An 18856-nucleotide genomic window follows, 5' to 3' on the forward strand; every position below is an offset into this window, starting at 1 on the left:
AAACATGAAGTGAATCTTTTTGTTCATTGGAAGTTTGCTTGTAAGCCCTTTTCTTTGAATTTTAGTGGACTCACATTGAAGTCCTTGATAAGTCGATATGCTTATTTTGAGCTTTCATTCATGGAGTTTCAGAATTATTGGATAAGATACGTAAATTTACATTTGATTTGCATACTTGTTATTTAGCCACAAACATCAAGTGAATCTTTTTGTTCATTAGAAGTTTGCTTGTAGGCCCTTTTCCCTGAATTAGCAATGTGTAGCTTTTAATGATACTGGACTCGAATCAAAGTCCTAAATTTCGAGCTTTCGTTCATTGGAGAAGATACATAAGCTTGCAAGTCTATGGTACTCAAGATTATTGGAAGTAAAATGATACACAAACTTGTAACATATGGTGATTTTTCGTTTTTGTTTCATGTGTAGTGTTCTATTCACTTATGGCAATGGATTGTGTAGCTTTGAATGCTAATTGACTAACATTAAGTCGATATGCTCTTTCTAAGCTTCCATTCATGGAGTTTTCAGAGATATTGGGGATTATTGAAACATTAATTGGACTCTAAATATCATAGACCCTAATCCTCTCTTGAATTTGGTTTCACTTTATACCATTGAATGATCGTAAAAATGCAAGCCAAACAAAATTTATGTATTTTCCACAAATGTAAATTAAAAGTCATAATGATAAAATTAATGCCACCCAACATCATAATTGAAATAAAGAAAATATTTATTAATGGTATTGAATCTTCAATTTTCAATTACAATATATCAAATATTAACCTAATTGATAACAAAAGGGTTTTTTCTTTTCACAATATATAGGGATGAGAAATAATTAAAAAGAGAGAGGTAATAATGGAAATAAAAGTAGCTTTAATTTAGGGTAGATTTTGGAATTGGTATCGGTTTTTTGACTTTTTAGTAATTTATTACTAATATATAATGTTTCAACAAATCATTCCAATTATGCTCTCATTTTGGACTAATGACAGCAATCCATGCATCCATGCAACGTGAGCTTTGTAGTTTAGTGGTGTCCAATTCCACCACCTCCACCAGCCCCTCCGCCAAAACCACCTCCAGCTCCACCTCCACCTCCAAATCCACCACCAGCTCCACCTCCGAATCCTCCACCACCACCGGCACCACCTCCAAATCCTCCACCAGCACCACCTCCAGCACCGCCACCGAAACCACCACCTTTACCAAAGCCGCCGCCACCTCCAATGCCACCACCCTTTCCAATTCCTCCACCAAGTCCACCACCCTTTCCAATTCCACCTCCAAGGCCTCCTCCTTTGCCAATACCACCTCCAAGGCCTCCTCCTTTGCCAATACCACCTCCAAGTCCACCACCATGTCCTCCTCCAAGTCCACCACCCTTTCCAATTCCACCTCCAAGGCCTCCTCCTTTGCCAACACCACCTCCAAGTCCACCACCATGTCCTCCTCCAAGTCCACCACCCTTTCCAATTCCACCTCCGAGGCCTCCTCCTTTGCCAATTCCACCTCCAAGTCCACCTCCTTTTCCTATTCCACCACCATGTCCTCCTCCAAGTCCACCTCCCTTTCCTATTCCACCACCAAGGCCTCCTCCTTTTCCAATACCACCTCCAAGTCCACCACCCTTTCCAATTCCGCCTCCAAGTCCACCTCCTTTTCCTATTCCACCACCATGTCCTCCTCCAAGTCCACCTCCCTGGCCAATCCCACCACCAAGGCCTCCACCTTTTCCAATCCCACCGCCAAGGCCTCCACCCTTGCCAATCCCACCACCAAGACCCCCACCCTTGCCAATGCCACCACCAAGTCCACCACCCTTTCCAATGCCACCACCAAGTCCACCACCTTTACCAATTCCACCACCAAACCCTCCCCCTGCTCCACCTCCACCACCAAGCCCTCCACCAGCTCCACCTCCACCTCCAAGTCCACCACCACCCCCAGCTCCACCTCCAAAACCAGCTCCACCTCCAGCACCACCACCAAAACCACCTCCAAGACCTCCACCTCCACCTCCACCAAAACCACCCCCACCACCAAACCCACCTCCCTTAGTCAAAAAGTACTTCTCATCCGTATTTACCACATTCTTAGCAACTACATTCGCCACAAACACATTAAAACAAAGCAAAGAAAACAAGACAACTCTCTTAGCAAAGCTCGCCATTTTTGTTTTTTTGTTCAACTTTAGCTACGTTCATGAGATGGATGAAACCCCAAAGTTCTTTTATAAGCCAATGGGGTCGCATTAAATCATCTCAACAACTAACTGTTGGCCACATTTAATGTAATATTAACCACTATTATCAAGTATCAAAAACCAACCTTTTTCTGAGTAAGTTGCATCTCAAAAACCAGCTCACGAGGTTACCCTTTATTTTGCTCATCATTAGATCAACACCTTGATTTGTTATTTTACATACTTCTAAACCCTAATTAATTAACTCCAATACCAATAGGCTTAAATTTGGTGTGTGTGTATATATATATATATATATAACCAACTAAAAGTTAGCTTTGTCTCTATCATGCATATAACCCAACGTTAAAGAACTCGATTTTTGTATAAAAATATTTGTAATAATAATAATTCAAAGTCAAGAAATTATTTCACGTAATCGTTACCATTTTCAATAACAAAATAATAAATTAAATTTTTTTCCTGATTTTTAATATTTTTAATTGGATTTAAATTTTTACAGTAGTAAAAATTAATAATCATGATGAAAAATTTGATTTATTATTATTTATTAAAATAAATAAAAATAACTTAAAATTATAATTTCATACAATCACTCCTCTCAAAATTAAATACTACAAATATTTAAACCAAAAGGAAACTTAAGTTTAATCATCACTTTAAAGCACCTTTATTTAGGTTACCAATTAGGTCATGGTATGTAGGTAATAGTCTCATCAATCCTTTTTTTTCTATGAATAAAGTACTTTCTTTTTTATCCATAGGTTTATTTCATTAAAAAGCTCTTAAAATGAATATAGATAATTTTTTAACAAATGAAAATATGTATAGAACGAAGGATTCGATTCGATATATTTGTATGCAATTAATATTTTAATAACTCAACTATTATAATTCATATTCCGTTCATATATATAATGCATGGTAAATTTGATACAAATTTAAATTTCTTAACTATTTGCTTTATGTAAAAAATTTCAACCGTTGAATAAATATTATTTATATAGACAATGTTTCATATTAATATGATAGAGATATTAGACTAGTTCGAAATTTTACGTATATAATAAGTACATTTATATTGATAAATTCATAAGTTGGATTGTTAAATAATTAATCATACAAAAATATGAATAATGATGTAAAACTATTTTAGTTTTTTACATTTATACAATACAGTAAATATAAATACTTTATTTATACTAATTTCCTTTTAGTTAATATTCTTATGAACTTTTCAAGAGTAAAAGTATATATATGTGTATATAGGGTGAAGCCAGGCGGTGGCATGTGCCCCAGCCCTACCTAAAATGTAAAATTACATTTTAAGCCTTTAAAAATTTTAAAAATTTTAAATTAATAAAAGTAAAATTGCACTTTGACCCCCCTAAAATTATAAAAATTTGATTTAATTCTTTACAAATTATAAAGATATAAACTATAAAAAATTAAAATTTTATCCGACCCCCCTAAAAAAATTTTCTGGCTTCGCCCCTTTATGTATATATATATATATCAAAGTCCTATGTTTGAAGAAATGGATGGATAAAAAAGTTATCACACTCACATTATATGTATGAATATAGGAATACTCTTTTTAATCCAAACCAGAAATATTATGAAATAAATCACTGAATCCAAGTACTGTAACCTATTATTTCATGCTGCTCAACAACTTGCTGTAGCTATCGGTATTTTCAGCCATATACACACCCATAAAAGTAATATATATATATATATATATATAAACCCTTTTAATTTAAACCCCAGAAATTTTAGCAAATTAAACCCTCTTTGAAAAAAAATCGAGTATAACATGGACCGGTATTTATGTTAAAAGGGAATCATGGTTTAGAATAGTGGTAGATCTTGAAATTAAATTATGGGGAGTTTAATTAAAATTTTAAAAATTTTAATGGGTTTAATGAGAATTTCAAAAAAAAATTTGTGAGGTCTAATTAAAATTTTCAAAATCTAATAAGAATTTTCAAAATTTTAAAAAAATCACGGTTCCAGATTTAAACTATATAAACGTTAATTTTAAATAATGAATACTTTTTATTGAAAAACAAACATATTCCATGATATTCAATTCAAAACTTTCTCTATATCCAAAATGATTAAAAAGAATACTATAGGCTTATTTAGATTTAATATGCACATGCATGGGTCCAACTTCAACCAACCCCCTTTGAAAATTAAGAAAATTGAAAATGAAAGGTAATAACTAATTAATAAATCTATTTTTTTCTAAAAAAATCAAAATAAAAAAAAATCCAAAAGTACATAAACATTGCTGTTGAAAATGCATGCATCATTGATAATATCCATGTGCTTGGTAGATAGGCAAATTTATTGCTATTGGTGTTAGAGTTTTTTCTTTATTTTTGCTTAATAATTTATTTGTCATTGCATTTATAATCTTTCTTAAAATAATCAGATAAGTAGCTAAAAGAGAAAATATTAGTAGTTGAATGTTTTTCTTAAAAAGAATTTTTTTAAAAATAGTTTCTTGATTTTAAAGTAATTGCAAATATGTCCTATGTTCACCCACGACAATAATTTAATGCAAGGATTTTATAGGTCAGATTATTTATAAATTTGTTTTGATTTGAATTTAAGATTTTTTATGAGAGGTTTAAGATTATTAAGAAAATTAATTTGGATTTATTTAGTTTATTTTAATAATGTTATAAAAAAGGTATTATTTCATGAATTTATTTTATTTAAATTTTGTATAAATTTTCATACATGATTGATTGTGGAAAACGAGAGACCAATGCATTACATCATAATCAAATACGTATAAAAAAAATTTAGAAAGGAAATTTCTTAATCAACATTAGACATGTAAGTATGATTTCGGGTTAATGTAATTTTGGTTCTTAAATTTGTTAATTAAGTTCATTTTGATATTTAAAATTTGATAATTATGTTCATTTTGGTCCTTAAGTTTGAAAAATGTAAATGTTTGGTAACGTGGTACAACCTCAAAGTATCACGTTATCAAATATTGATGGAATCTAAATTTAATACCCAAAATATGCCTGATTGTCAAATTTTAAATACCAAAATAGATAAAAGAAATAAATACAAGTATCAAAGTGAATCTAATTGTAAAGTTCACGGACCAAAAAATAGATCAACCTTATCATTTAACTTTAGCAACACAAACATAGGATCGGTATTGTATTGATACCATTTGTATCATTACAAGCTGATTTCAAAACAAAATGAAATAATATAAATAGTATTTTGATTTAATTATTTGGTATTGTTTTCATAATCAAACTCGTTAGATCAAGAATTGGTTTAGGTGTCGGTTCAAAATAAAAAATTTGACCGATTGATTCACGAACAATCAAGTTAAAAAATTAATTGACTAATAGATTAATCAATTTTTTTAATTTATTAAAATTTTAATAATTTATTTAATTAATCATATAAACAGATAAAATTAAAATTGTTAATCTAATAGATTCGATATTTAAATACTTGCTATTTGACATATGTCAATTTTAAAAGTATTTTCTTTTGGGAAAAAGGGGGGGGGTGTTGAATGGGTTTTCTCAACGCTGTGTCTACATGGTATGTGTAAATCAAATAATTAGCCTCTGACTTTTGACTGATTTAATGGTGCCCCTACTTGATAGGCCCACGCTTCAACCTTTGGCGTCGGCGTTCCACCACCGTCACAGTGTGGCAGTAGGAGTTGGTATCATTTTAATGTAACAGATTGGATCCAACTCTTAAAACTTTGTAATATATCCAAATATACAAATATCTAGAATGTACTGAATGCACTAAATTTTGATTTTTAATGAATACATTTCAAGAGTAGTGTTCATAAAAAATAGAAGTGGTTAAGGTGTTTGGTTTATTTTTCTTTAGGATAGGGTGAAGAGTCGTTGAATATGGGGTATTTCGATTTGACGAAGGAAGAGAATGGTAGTTTAATTTATTTTTCCAGTTCAATTAAATAAATTATTTAAAAATTTATAAAAATAAAAATATATATATTAAAAATCCAATTCAACCAGTTTTTTCTTTTTTCGGTTCAATCAATTTATATTAATTCTTAGATCAATCGATTCAGTGTCTTTCTCCAAACTAAAATACCTCAACCAATTCTCAATCTAACTAATCAAATTTGATTCAAATAACCTTGATTATTCCTCTCCCTCAATTTCTCAGCTTTATACATAAAAGCCATCCCCTGTCCTAAGGTGTCGTGTGGTAAGTCAATATTAGTACATTAGAGGTCACAAGCCAATAGTCGAATACTATAGGGCCAGGTAAGTTGGTGCTATGATAGTCTTGGGTGGCACTGCTGGACTCTATAGTCCTTTGCTATGACAATTAATGAATGGGCCCTTCAGGCCCAATATTCTGCTGGGCTTTTATAAATATCAAAGGCCTTCACAAAGACTAAAAGTTTTATAGTATTAGCTATTAAGTAAAGAGATATGTATATATTTTTCTTTTATTTTATTTTATGTTTTCCATATTTTGGATAAACTACATCAATAGTTATTAAATTATTAGTTATCGATTGTTAAATTATTAACGGAAGATAACTTCACAATTTTAAAATTAGTATAATAGCAACTTTAACTTTTAACATTATGCATTATGTCAATTTGGTATTGGTTCTAAAAAAATAATCCTTAATATTTACACATTGTATAATTTAATTTTTCAATTTTGTTTTTCTTTATAATACTTTCACTTAAAATTCAAAATGAATAAATTTATAAATCAAATTTGATCCAAAATATAAAAAAATAAAATACTCACAAATCAAATATAATAATTTTCATTTTTTCTTATTTTTGGAATTAATCCTTAATGTTACAAAAAAAAACTGTGTGTTTTAAGATATGGGGAAAAATTTATCATCATACTCTAAAAACTTTAATTAGTTAATAACTTAATTGATTTAAAACCCCTCATATTATAACTTTTTTATAAGGAAAAAATGGTTATATATGGCAATTTTGCTCATAATTCTTTTAATATTTGTCCTCACAAATTGTGGTTTTTGGAAGTAGGTTCATATGTCTCCATTACTTTAACTTGACTAAAAAAATAAATATGAAATTGAAAAGATGAATAAAATGGTCCAAAAGCAAAAAGGAAACCATGTGGAATTTGAGGCAATGAGCATAGAAATTCCACAAGATTCGTTTTGGTACAAAAGCTCCACAAGAATTAATATTATTAATTGGTATTAATTATGTTAATGACTTTTCATATTCACCCTTTAAATAAAATACCATTAATTGATTTCTAATTTAACCGGTTAAATCAAATAAAAAATATACATTTTATTAATAAAGTAATTTTAAGATATTATTTTATAGGTACTTTAATGATTATTGTGATAAACCAAGGTCATTTGATCATTGGTGATTTTAAATAATTTTTTTTAATAGGTTTTGATTTTAACTCCTCCCTAACCTATAAATAGGAGGATAATACACTCATCACACTCGAATCCATGTCTTCCTACATTGACAACAATACTTATGTCAATCGAGCTAAGACTCGATCTGCAAAAAAACAACAACAATTCAACCCATTTTTAATATATATTTTTAATTATTTTAGATTAACTATAACGATATAGACGACTTGGTTTTAAATTATTGTGGTGTCACATAAGAAAAAATAAGCATGATATTAATAATAAAATTATATAATGAAAGCAACAACTTTAAATTTATTAAACCAACCATTTATAAAATATGTATAATTCAAAGTTATTTAATCTTCGTAGTAAAATATATTACTATCATGTTTCAAATAAGATTAGTTGATGCGCCAAGTGATTTAAATTAAATAATTTTTTTATTATATATTAATGTGACAAATATATAAATCATAAAATCGAATAATCAAAAAATATAATGGAATTTAACTTTAAATATACAAAATTTTAAAATAAAACCTAATTCCGCTCTGCTCATAAATAAATTTAGCCCAAGATTTTTAGGATCAAAAATTGACGATCAAATTGATTAATCATCGGTCCGACCGATTTGATTAAATAAATTATTAAAAATTAGTTAAATTATTTTTTTAACCCATCCAATCGATTTATATAAATTTATAACTTAAAAATTTTAAAAACCGAGTCCTTAGTAAATTTTCGATACAGGTAACTATAATTTAACTCAACCCAAAGTCAAGTCTCCAATTTAATAGTGGCATTGATGTTGATTCCTTAGCCATTCTTTATGCATTATCTTCACATATTTTCTATCTCCATTACAAAAGCACTTTATGGATAAGTTCTTGTATATTTTGCTTTTATTTTCAATTATATAAATTTTTTATCTTCAAAAATTATATTAAACAATAAATCTTTAAATTTAATCTATATTTAAATAAACCATTGATATAAGTCAACATCTTATTTAAATTAAAAAGTAAATAAAATTAAGGAGCACAATAGCAAATTTATCAACCTTAATTGAAACTTCATTAGAGGAGGAAAAGAAAATGATTAAAATTTGTTGTTAATCCCTATATTATGTATAGTTGTAGATTTAGTCACTGCATTCTAATTTAATTAATTTTAATCACTGAACTTTTGAGTTGATCAATTTCAATCTCTATAATTTTAAAATTTAAAATTTTAACCTTGAACCAAAAGGTAACAATTAAATCTATTAGGTCAAATTTTGGTATTAGTCTTGGAAGTCATAGATTTAGTCAGTGTTCTCAAATTTGATATTTTTAATTCCTATGCTTCTCAAATTTTAAAATTTTAATCTTGACTCGAATAATAGCAATCAAATTCATTATCTAAAATAAATGTGGCTTTTCTTTGAATATTATGTAAGAAGAGTAAGCTAACACGACACTACGCATGTGATAATATATTTGCTGCATAAAAATTTAGAAATAACAAAATTTAATTAAACATATTTAATATCCACTGTTTAGTTAAGATTGGAATTCTAAAATTTGAAAAAGTACAAGAACTAAAAATGATCAAATTAAAGTACATGAACGAAATCCATAATTTACATATAGCACAAGGATTACTAGCACAATTTAACCAAAAAGAAACAATCTTATTTGAAAGAAAGGAAGGTATTTCCGTCATTTCAGAAGCCCAATAATGGCATTGCCGTCATTTTCTCTAAAGCAAAGGATAGTTTCAAAAAAAACCCCAATCATATAATGTTTTTATTATTTTTGATCACTCATTTTGTTGTGGTATTTTCCTCTTGTTTTTCTCTCTCTTTTCTTTTTCCCTCTTTTCTTTCGCCTGCCTGTATTTTGCTGTTATTTTAGATCTCTTCCACCGTTTTCCTCCGCCACCAGCCGGCGGCTCCACCGTTTTTCCGCCGTCCGTACACCCAGATTTTTAAAACTCTCTTTGGGTTAGCACCGCTTGTTTTTCATCTCCAAAATCTGTCCCTTTTCTTAAAATATGTTCTTTAAAAATTTTGATTTAATGAATTTGGCTTTTGTTATGAAAATGTATGTTTTCCAGTTTTTTTAATTTTATTGATAATTTTTTTAATTTTAACGTTGGGCATTTTGGCTAATTTGTCATTTTATCAATTTGTACGTTTCCGCTTGCTTATTGATAAAGTTGATTTGACAGTTCTACCCAAAAACGATAAGTGAAGAGGGTGAAAAATATCAATTTTCTCATTTAACGTTTTTGCCCTTACATTACGATGGTTTAACGGAATTAACCCTCTTCTGACGTGGCATGAAAATGAGTCATCACCCGCATAGTATTTTGACAGCTGGGATCTCAAGAAAGCGTAAAGAGAGAGAACCTTTTTATTCATTTAAACCGTCAATGCCGGTTCAATCACCGGTTTATACCGGTCCTAAACCTCTACCCTCCTCTAATTGTTCTAACCAGCTTTTAGCTGGTTACATGGCGCATGAGTTCTTGACGAGAGGTACGTTGTTGGGTCAAAAATTCGACCCGGCTCGATCAGAGGCTGTTCCAGTAATCGGCTCACTGGCTGGACCGAGAAAACCGGTTGTTAAGCTGGAAACTGAACCGAGGAATCTTAAGAAAGAGAGCCAAAGTTATGCTGACGTGGCGAGAATTTTGAAGGACGATGGGACCCACATTCCGGGAATCGTTAACCCTACTCAACTTTCAAGGTGGATCAAGATGTGAAAAAGAAAAAGAAGATTTCCCAAAAAATTTGATATGACGTGGCGATATGTGATTGGATGAAAATTCATATCCACGTAATTGAAGTTTGTACTCTTATGCATCTGATTATCCCTATCTTTTTCGAGACTGATTGTGAGTTTTTCTTCTTGGGTAATGTTAGTTAATCTATGTTTTTTTTCTTTAATTCGACGTAAGTGTTGTTTTGTTTTTATTTATATTAGATTATTGCACATTTATAAAAAATAAATTTATTTAAAATAATAAAGTTAAAGCTTTGAGAATAATAGTTTTCTAGGTTAGGGTTTATTATATAAGATTTTTATTATATAAAAATAACCTTCATAATCATATAATTTATCTTGTAAAAATATTTTTATTATTTCTTAACTAAATTTACATATAATTGATTCGATATATCAACTTAATTAATATTTTTAAGAATAGTATTTAATTAAAACATCATAGCGATTTTTATATTAAGAGTTCGATTACTTATCACTCTCTACTAGAAAAAGAATAAATTAATTTTGTACATTAGATTAAATAGCAAACTGGTCATTCTGTTAAAAATTTGATCCATTTTTACTGTTAAAAATTAGTCATGTACATCAACATGAGGTATACACATAGTACGCCATGTGTCATGGTTCGGTTATAGCTATACAAATGGATATATTTTTTAGCATAAATAACTAAATTACTCGTTGATCTAATGTATAGTAATTAATTTACTCGTTTTTAAATAAAAAAATAAAATACAATTTTTCTTTTAATACGAAATCTTTACTATACACTTACTCGAAGGTTTGCATTGGCTTTGAAGTAATCTCTAGTTCATGTGCTTAGGTAAAGGTTGGTCCTTTTACTGTATAATACAGAATATGTAAATATTTTTTTTTGTGACTGATGAGAAAATAATTAATTTTATGAGTTGTATTTACTTAAAAAGTAAATGATTTGATATTAGTTTAAATTATGGCTTGTATATCTAGTGAATTAACCTATTATAACTTAAAAATTCACTTATAAAATCAAGTTATTCAGAATTTTTAAGTGGGTCCTTGAATATGTCACACCTTTTAAAACCTTTATCATTTGAATTAATTTTGACATATTTTAATTAAATTTATTTGATAAAATTAATTAAAAAATTAATTGATAAAAAAAATTATTTTGAGTTGCTTTTCAATTAAACAAACTGTTCAAACTAATTGATTGAGTAGATTATGGATTAGATTTTGAAAAGCTTCAAGCATTTTCATCTAAGAGATTAGAGCGGAAGCAAGAAAATTAACTTGACATCATTAAGAATCCGATGCTACAAAAATCTTGCGAATTTTCCACATCTCCGAACTAATACCTTCTTTTGATATATAAAAGAAAATGAAAATCAAATAGTCTAAAACAACCACATAATCAAAAGCCTATTTTAGAATCCAACAACAATGAAAATCTTAAACACCCTTGCAAAGCTAAATCATAAGCAACCTCCAAACAAACAAGCTATAAGAGAAAGTCTACGCCGCCTTGATTGCAACTGATGATCTTGCTTTTAGGTTGAGGAAGATGGCCCTGAAATATTAGCAAGAAAAAAACTTATATTATTCGGACTTTTCATTTCTTTTGACACATTCATACCAAGAAAATAAATATGAGATATGATTTTCGATAAAAGTATTATGGACACTCATGTACTAAGAGTCATACAGTATTGTGCCTTTTTTATTAAAAAATGAGAAAATTAGTCATTGTAGGATAAATTAAAGAGCATACATGTTATTCTATTAAATGTTACATCTATTTTTACCATTAAAAACTGCTGCAGCTGACAAAATAACAATGTGTATCTTAGGCTGATATATAAAAACTAGTTTTTAATAGTAGAAGTTGATGCTAGTTTGCTCTTTGGTATAACTTACAGAGATTAATTTGCCCATCCTTTTAATAAAGGAGACAAAATGCAATCCGACTCCTAATACAAGAGTCTATAATCTTCCAATTATACAGAAAACTTTCAAAAGAAAATTGCATATACTTGTGTCGGGGATACAAATACGTACCCGACATTAAGTTCCAAGGCAATAAACGGAAGAAAAATATGAGAGAATGAGGAAGAAAAGGGCTCACCAGCACGAGGCGACGAAACTGTGAAACAAAACCCGGAACTGCAGTGGCATGTACTGGTAGTTTATCCACCCAACTATAGGCCAAAACTGCAAGTCAAAAACATCAACATACTCGTATTAGATGTATACCCGTATCTAACACTTATCTCAAATTTGAGTATCTATTCCCATATACCCTCCATGCAGTCAACTGAACACTAGGGTAATCCTTTCTAACTTTACTCCTCACTAAACCCCATGGTCTTCCTGAAAAAAACAATAACATAATAAATATCATCAATTATTCGGATTTGAAATGTGTCACATATGTTTGGTTATATCTATGTTATTCGGATTTGGGGTCTCTTTTTCAATTTAATACCGTAAAGCATTTTGAACAATATCAAGTGTAAATGTAAGATATGGATATATTCGTTTGTTTTTTCAAAACCATTTTTGTGTGTAATTAAGATTATATTCCCGTATTTATGTACAAATATGAATCAAGCACGAATCGATAATACGAAGGATGAAACATACCTTCAACCACTAATCCATAATACATCATGAAGAAAAAATTGTTCCAAGGTGAAGAAGTCATCTGTTCCAACAACACCTAAAGGAAAACAAAAAGGAATAATTCGAATTTTCCAAGAAAAATTAAACAGTAAAAAATGAAAATCCGGGAATTAGGTAATGAAGTGAAAGACAATATGAGCATCGTGTTTTTTTTGGTTAATATGACTTTTAGACCCTGAATTTGATAATTAAGTCCACTTTGATACCTATATTTTTTCTGGTCCACTTTGTAGGTGTATTTCGGTCTTGAACTTGGATGGACATAGTTGTTAAGTTGAAGTATCAAAGTGAACAAAAAAAAAAAATGCAGCACTAAAATGGACTTAATTTCCAAGCTCAGGGACTAAAAGTTATATTAACCCTTTTTTACCTTCTTTGCAACAGTTTTACTTCCTTTCTTTCCCCTGAAAATGATATCCATCACTTTATGAAGGAAGTGTCCAAATGGTCCTGAATATGCAAATCCATAAAGCTGCAAAGGGAGAATTCAATTTCTGTTTCTTCATTTTCTTTTCCTCTCCCAATTTTCTTGGCATCCAAACATCAAACACATAGAGAGCAAAAAAGAAAAAAAAAGTCAACTCTATACCATGATGAGAACCAATCTTCTCAATTGAATCCTTTTCACCCCAGAAATCTTTTGAGCTATTAAATCACTACAACCAGCTAAACACCCAGCTGTAATTGCCTGCAAAATAACCCCCCAAAAAAATCAAATAAAAAAAATCAAGCAAACACCCATTGATCAAAATTGAAGCAAGAGTCTAATAAAGTAATCATTTTGAAAACATGGGTATTGATCAAAAAGAGATATTTTTTGCTATTTACCTTGGTTCTAAGAGGGTGAACTTGAAGTTGAATAAGGTATTTTCTCCAAGCTTCTTGGGCAATATCAGACATAGTGAAACAGAAAAATAAAAATAAAAATCTGCTTAAAAGGCTTTGTTTTTGTTAAGAATGTGACAAGAGAGGGTTTGTTAATGGAGTTTTTGGATTTGAGATTTTTTAGGACATGACAGAGTACGAGAATGGGAAGGGGAAGGGGAAGGGGAAGGGGATCTGTTATAAAAACGACAGTTTGGGAGGCATTAGTTGCCGGGTAGTTGCGTTTAAGTTACACATGCGATGGCTACCATTTTCTCTTTGGTCAAAGTCTTTCAAGCACGTGTTTTTTCTTGGTTAAATTTGGCTAGTAGTCTATGTACTTTGTGAATGCTGTGGATTTAGTCCATGTACTTTTAATTTAATCAATTTTAGTTTTTTTACTTTTCAAATTGGTCAATTTTAGTCCATGCACTTTTTGAATTTTGAAATTTTAGTCCTAACTCGAATAGTAGCAGTTAAATATGTTTGGTTAAATTCTATTACTAGAATGTGTACGATTGTAGATTCAGTCTATATTTTTCAATTGGATCATTTTAAGTCCTTATTGAATTTTAAAATTTTAATATTAGCGCAAATAACAGTAATTAATCTATTAACAAGATTTTTAGTGAGTATTATGTGAAAATAATAAGTTACATATAATAATATATTTTTCGTAACAAATTTTGGAAATAACAAAAGTGAATTTAATTAATTTAATAACAATTATTTGGTGATAATTTAAACTTTAAAATTTGAAAAGTATAGAGACTAAAAGGTAACTAAATTAAAATATAAGGATTAAATTTATAAATTGTGTAAAACATAGGGACTAACAGCAGAGTTTAACTTTTTTCATTGTTTAAAGTAACTTTTGGTCTCAATTTGCTTTAATTGTTTAAGAAAAAGGATTGTGTAAAATGGTGGCTTAGAAATGCACGACTAGGATTATATCGGTTGGGTTGAGAAATGTTTCCGTCTGACTAGAAAGATTAAATCGATTTTTGCGTCAATCGTTAGAAATCGATTGAATTGGAGGTAAAAATTGGTAGAATTTATTTTAAAATTTTTATGAATTTTTAAAAAATTATTTAATTAAAATTAAATTGAATATGGAATTGAAAATCAATAATTTGATTGTTTTGACCATTAGTTTGATTTTCCAACCATGATGACTACATGTAAATTTGTACACGAGTTGTGTTGCCTATTCAAGTCTAAAGTAAATTTATTCACTAGTTAGGCTACTCGTTCAAGTTTGAATATTTATTCAAAATATGAAAAAATTTGGACAAAAATAAATGTTTGAAAAATAGACTTAAATAAAAAAAATTGGAGTTGTTTAAAATATGGATCAAGTTTGAGCTTCAAATTCGAAGCCTAAGCCTATCATATTTTTATATTAGAAAAATGTTAAGTTGTCTATATTTAAAATTTTAATAAAATAAAAAATTAAGGCATCAAATGTTAAATTAAAAATAATAAATCTTTTAAAGAAAAATTAATAATAGGCAAACTTAAAATGAGTTTGGATTAATCATTGAGAAATATTAGTGGCTTAAGTAACATTTTAGATCCATATTTTGGGTCGAGTTAGATTTGGGCAAAATATCTATACTATTAATAAAACCCCTGAATGAGTTGGTGTCATAAATTAACCGGGTACCAACTCGGTTAGGAAATCATGAAAATATCCTTCCTTCCTTAATTAAAATGAGTCATATTATTCAAGGGTATTTTAGCCTTTTTATTTTAAAATAACTGTAGTGCATTTAGTATTATTTATCTAGATGTATTTTTGTGTTTAAATTTCGTTTTACTCATAAATTAATCTAATTTTTATTTTAATATTGTACGTATTTCATGTGTTATTATGATTAATTAATTTCAAACCATACGTTTCATTATTTATTATTTATTATTGTTTAACACACATTTATATTCTAAATCTATTATTTCCATATACATATACATGTGATAGAATTTCTAATAAAATATTACCATCGCATGTCGATGAACTCATCCAATATTTAAGAGGAATAGACAAATATGTTAGATTCAATAGATTGGTTGTAGAAAAAAATAATTAACTCGAAAAATATAATTAATATATTTTAAAAAGTAATATAAGTGAGCATAATTAAGTTTAGGTCAATTAATTATAAATATTAATAAATTTAGTAAATATTTGAGGTCCATATTTTGGTATGAGTCGAGCTTAAACACCTATGTATGATATTAATATTACTGATGGATTCGATCCGATTCGACCCTGAACATCTTTAACTATATAATAGGAGTTTAGCTTAAATTTAAAATCCAAATAAACTATACCTTTAAACGAGTGCTCTTTATTCATCGACTCAATAATCGCATATACATAATTAAAACAAAGACATACAACCAAAATAAAATTAAAAACTAAAAATATAAAATATAAAATTCTTCAACAGTCGAAGTGCTTGGCCTTAAAAGAGGTTACATTTATTCATCAAAAGATAAATATGATTTAATAATGATGTAAATATGTAATTAAGAAATTGATGTAATCTCCTTTGATAACTAGTGCTGATCATCTCTTCATTGTAGGAGGCATGCTTGGTGGAGCAGTTGCTGGTCCTTTCCAACCTGCAATATATACATTTGCATTAAGGGTGAATTTGGTTAAGTGTTTGAGATTTTACGATTTTCGATTTTCGATTTTGTATATTAATTTTGGGATTTGGATTTTTTAAATAAATTTAGTTTTTATTCTATAACTTGTTAGATATTTTTAGTAAAGTTTTAAAGTTTTTGAAAAATATTTTTAGATTAAAAATTTTAAGTTATTTTCACTATTTTAATATAAAATATTAATTTTTACATTACAAAAATTAAAATTATTTATAAATTTAATTTAATAAAAGGAAAATTTGGTTCAATTTGGATAATTGTGATTTTTAAACTGGTGTTCCATAAATCATCCAAACACATTTGTTAGACAATTTTTGATTTCTCGATTTTTCTTACCCGATCCTAGATTTGCTTGTCAAACAAATTTGATTACTAAATAATTTTACTTGTTAAGGCTCATTTCGGCCCAATTTGATAGGTTTGATCATTATACCTATCAATCTAAAATTGAATTAACTTCAATTCAAAATAGATCCTAATTCAAGACTAATCTGAACTTAAAACAATTGGAACAAAAAATTCGAAAGTATTTAAACTTAAAATATTTTGACTCAAAATTCAATAATTTTAAAATTCAAACATGAAACGAAATGAACTAAACTCGAAACAATCTAATAATTTTAAAATCTGAATTCACCCTACCCATAAAGCATGTATTTATGAAATCAGGCAGAGAAAAAAATTCAAACCTTCGGAAGGATCAAAGCCTCTAGCTTTGAGCTCAGCATGTTCTTGACAAAGAGCACATGGTTCACAGCAAAAATGGACACAACAATCATGGCATGGCTCAGCTGGCAACCCGAATTTGGCTCTTAGTTTCTCTCTATAAACACACGACAGTAGGCATTGGCATGAAAACAACATCAATACACAATATATGCAACCTTGTTGCACGCAAGCTGTTTTTCAGACAAAACAAAAAAATTTATGTATTAGACACACCATTAATGGCTGTTTGTCGAAGAGGTCGATGAGATATGATAATGGAATTTGTCGAGGAGAGGCCAATTTAAAAAAATCTTCAAAATGTTGTTTATTGGAAGTTGTATGACCTCTCAAATGGTTAGTATTGATTCTAGTCAAGGTTTTATTTCTCAACTCTACAAAGAGTCTGAAACTATGTAAGAAGGTGGTGAATTCATCGAGCAAGAACGCCTTGTTAGAAAGAACTACCATCTACCAATGAAACAGAGCATACACGCTTGATAACTTGATCAAGTGGTAGCATAATTAGCGGTAAAAGTACCATGAAGGCCCTATATTAAGAGTTAGATTGTATTTTGCTCCTTATACTAAAAAAATGAGCAAATTAAGCTTTTTTGTTAATAATTTCATCTACTTGTATTTATAAAAAAAAACTGACATGACTAATGGAATAACTAGACAGTGATACGTAGTGTGCCGTATGTACCTCGTGTTGATGTACAAGGACTATTTTTTAACAATAAAAATAAATAAAAATTTTAATAGAAAAATTAATTTACTTTTTGATCTAATGAACAAGGACTAATTGACACTTATTTTAAGTAGAGTGAGCAAAATATAATATAACTCTTAATATACGGGCTTCATCATTCTTTTATCTATACTTGCCCATTGTTGTATTTAAGGGGCAAGGATTTGAACATTACCGAGTGCGAATACTCGCATGATAGATGATGAATCCACCACTTCCTGGGACAACTTCAAGCAGTTAAGAAAAATATCAACCCAGTGAGAGTTGTATCAACTCCCAATAAAAAATATTTCAAAACTAATCGACCTCCCTCAATTATTGTTCTTACTGCTTTGTCCTTGATCAACCATTTCAGCTATTTGGCCAAAGGTGACACATGGGAGACAGCATGTTATGCAGCCTGCATTTCGAGTTCAAAAGATAATAAAAATTTTTGAAAACCAAATCCGATTTTAATTTAATTCGTTTCATGCAATCGTATTTGAAAGATAAATATGTAAACTTACAGGTTCCGATATCGCCTCCGCAACCGCAAAGAGATGCCGACCACTTAGGTGGCTGAGGGCGGTGAAAGATGTTCATAATAATTTTCTCAAACGCCAAGAGACCAAATTAGGTGATTAACAATTTGATCCATGCATTGTAATTTATAGCATATTGGAATTGGCATTTGGTGGATAAAAGAATTTAACAAAATTATCTACCGTCTCAAGCCTGCAATCATATAATATATATACACATAGTAATTATACTATTATTATTTATTATAGGCTAATAATATTATATAAAGACATTATTTTTGTAATAAGCTC

General features: G+C 29.3%; 5 protein-coding genes across 5 annotated transcripts in view; 2 read left to right on the forward strand and 3 right to left on the reverse strand.

The window, feature by feature from the left end:
• Positions 1–715: 715 nt before the first annotated feature.
• Positions 716–2240, reverse strand: LOC108454588 (glycine-rich cell wall structural protein). Its single transcript, XM_017753094.2, has one exon. It carries the CDS (start codon positions 2174–2176, stop codon positions 1034–1036), a length of 1143 nt encoding a protein of 380 aa, XP_017608583.1. The 5' UTR covers positions 2177–2240; the 3' UTR covers positions 716–1033.
• A 3515-nt stretch (positions 2241–5755) lies between these two features.
• LOC108456831 (putative protein phosphatase 2C-like protein 44) overlaps positions 5756–18856 on the forward strand; it is a 39409-nt gene continuing 26308 nt past the window's right edge. The window contains exon 1 of the mRNA XM_017755529.2: positions 5756–5759. The gene's annotated coding sequence lies outside the window, so the exon portion shown is untranslated. The remainder of the gene's footprint in view (positions 5760–18856) is intronic.
• LOC108456023 (uncharacterized) lies at positions 9367–10561 on the forward strand. Its single transcript, XM_017754617.2, has one exon. It carries the CDS (start codon positions 9942–9944, stop codon positions 10365–10367), a length of 426 nt encoding a protein of 141 aa, XP_017610106.1. The 5' UTR covers positions 9367–9941; the 3' UTR covers positions 10368–10561.
• Positions 11713–14136, reverse strand: LOC108457438 (peroxisomal membrane protein PMP22). The gene is made up of 7 exons (XM_017756502.2): positions 13880–14136; positions 13641–13739; positions 13422–13523; positions 13013–13088; positions 12669–12739; positions 12495–12580; positions 11713–11939 (listed from the first exon to the last, which is right to left on the reverse strand). Exons 1-7 carry the CDS (start codon positions 13949–13951, stop codon positions 11885–11887), a joined length of 561 nt encoding a protein of 186 aa, XP_017611991.1. The 5' UTR covers positions 13952–14136; the 3' UTR covers positions 11713–11884.
• On the reverse strand, positions 16488–18626 carry LOC108455262 (cell number regulator 2-like). The gene is made up of 4 exons (XM_017753843.1): positions 18551–18626; positions 18373–18444; positions 17278–17487; positions 16488–16543 (listed from the first exon to the last, which is right to left on the reverse strand). The coding sequence occupies exons 1-4, from the start codon at positions 18624–18626 to the stop codon at positions 16488–16490; spliced, it is 414 nt and encodes a 137-aa protein (XP_017609332.1).

The sequence above is a fragment of the Gossypium arboreum genome, chromosome 9 (genome assembly GCF_025698485.1).
Source record: "Gossypium arboreum isolate Shixiya-1 chromosome 9, ASM2569848v2, whole genome shotgun sequence".
Lineage (NCBI taxonomy): Eukaryota > Viridiplantae > Streptophyta > Magnoliopsida > Malvales > Malvaceae > Gossypium > Gossypium arboreum.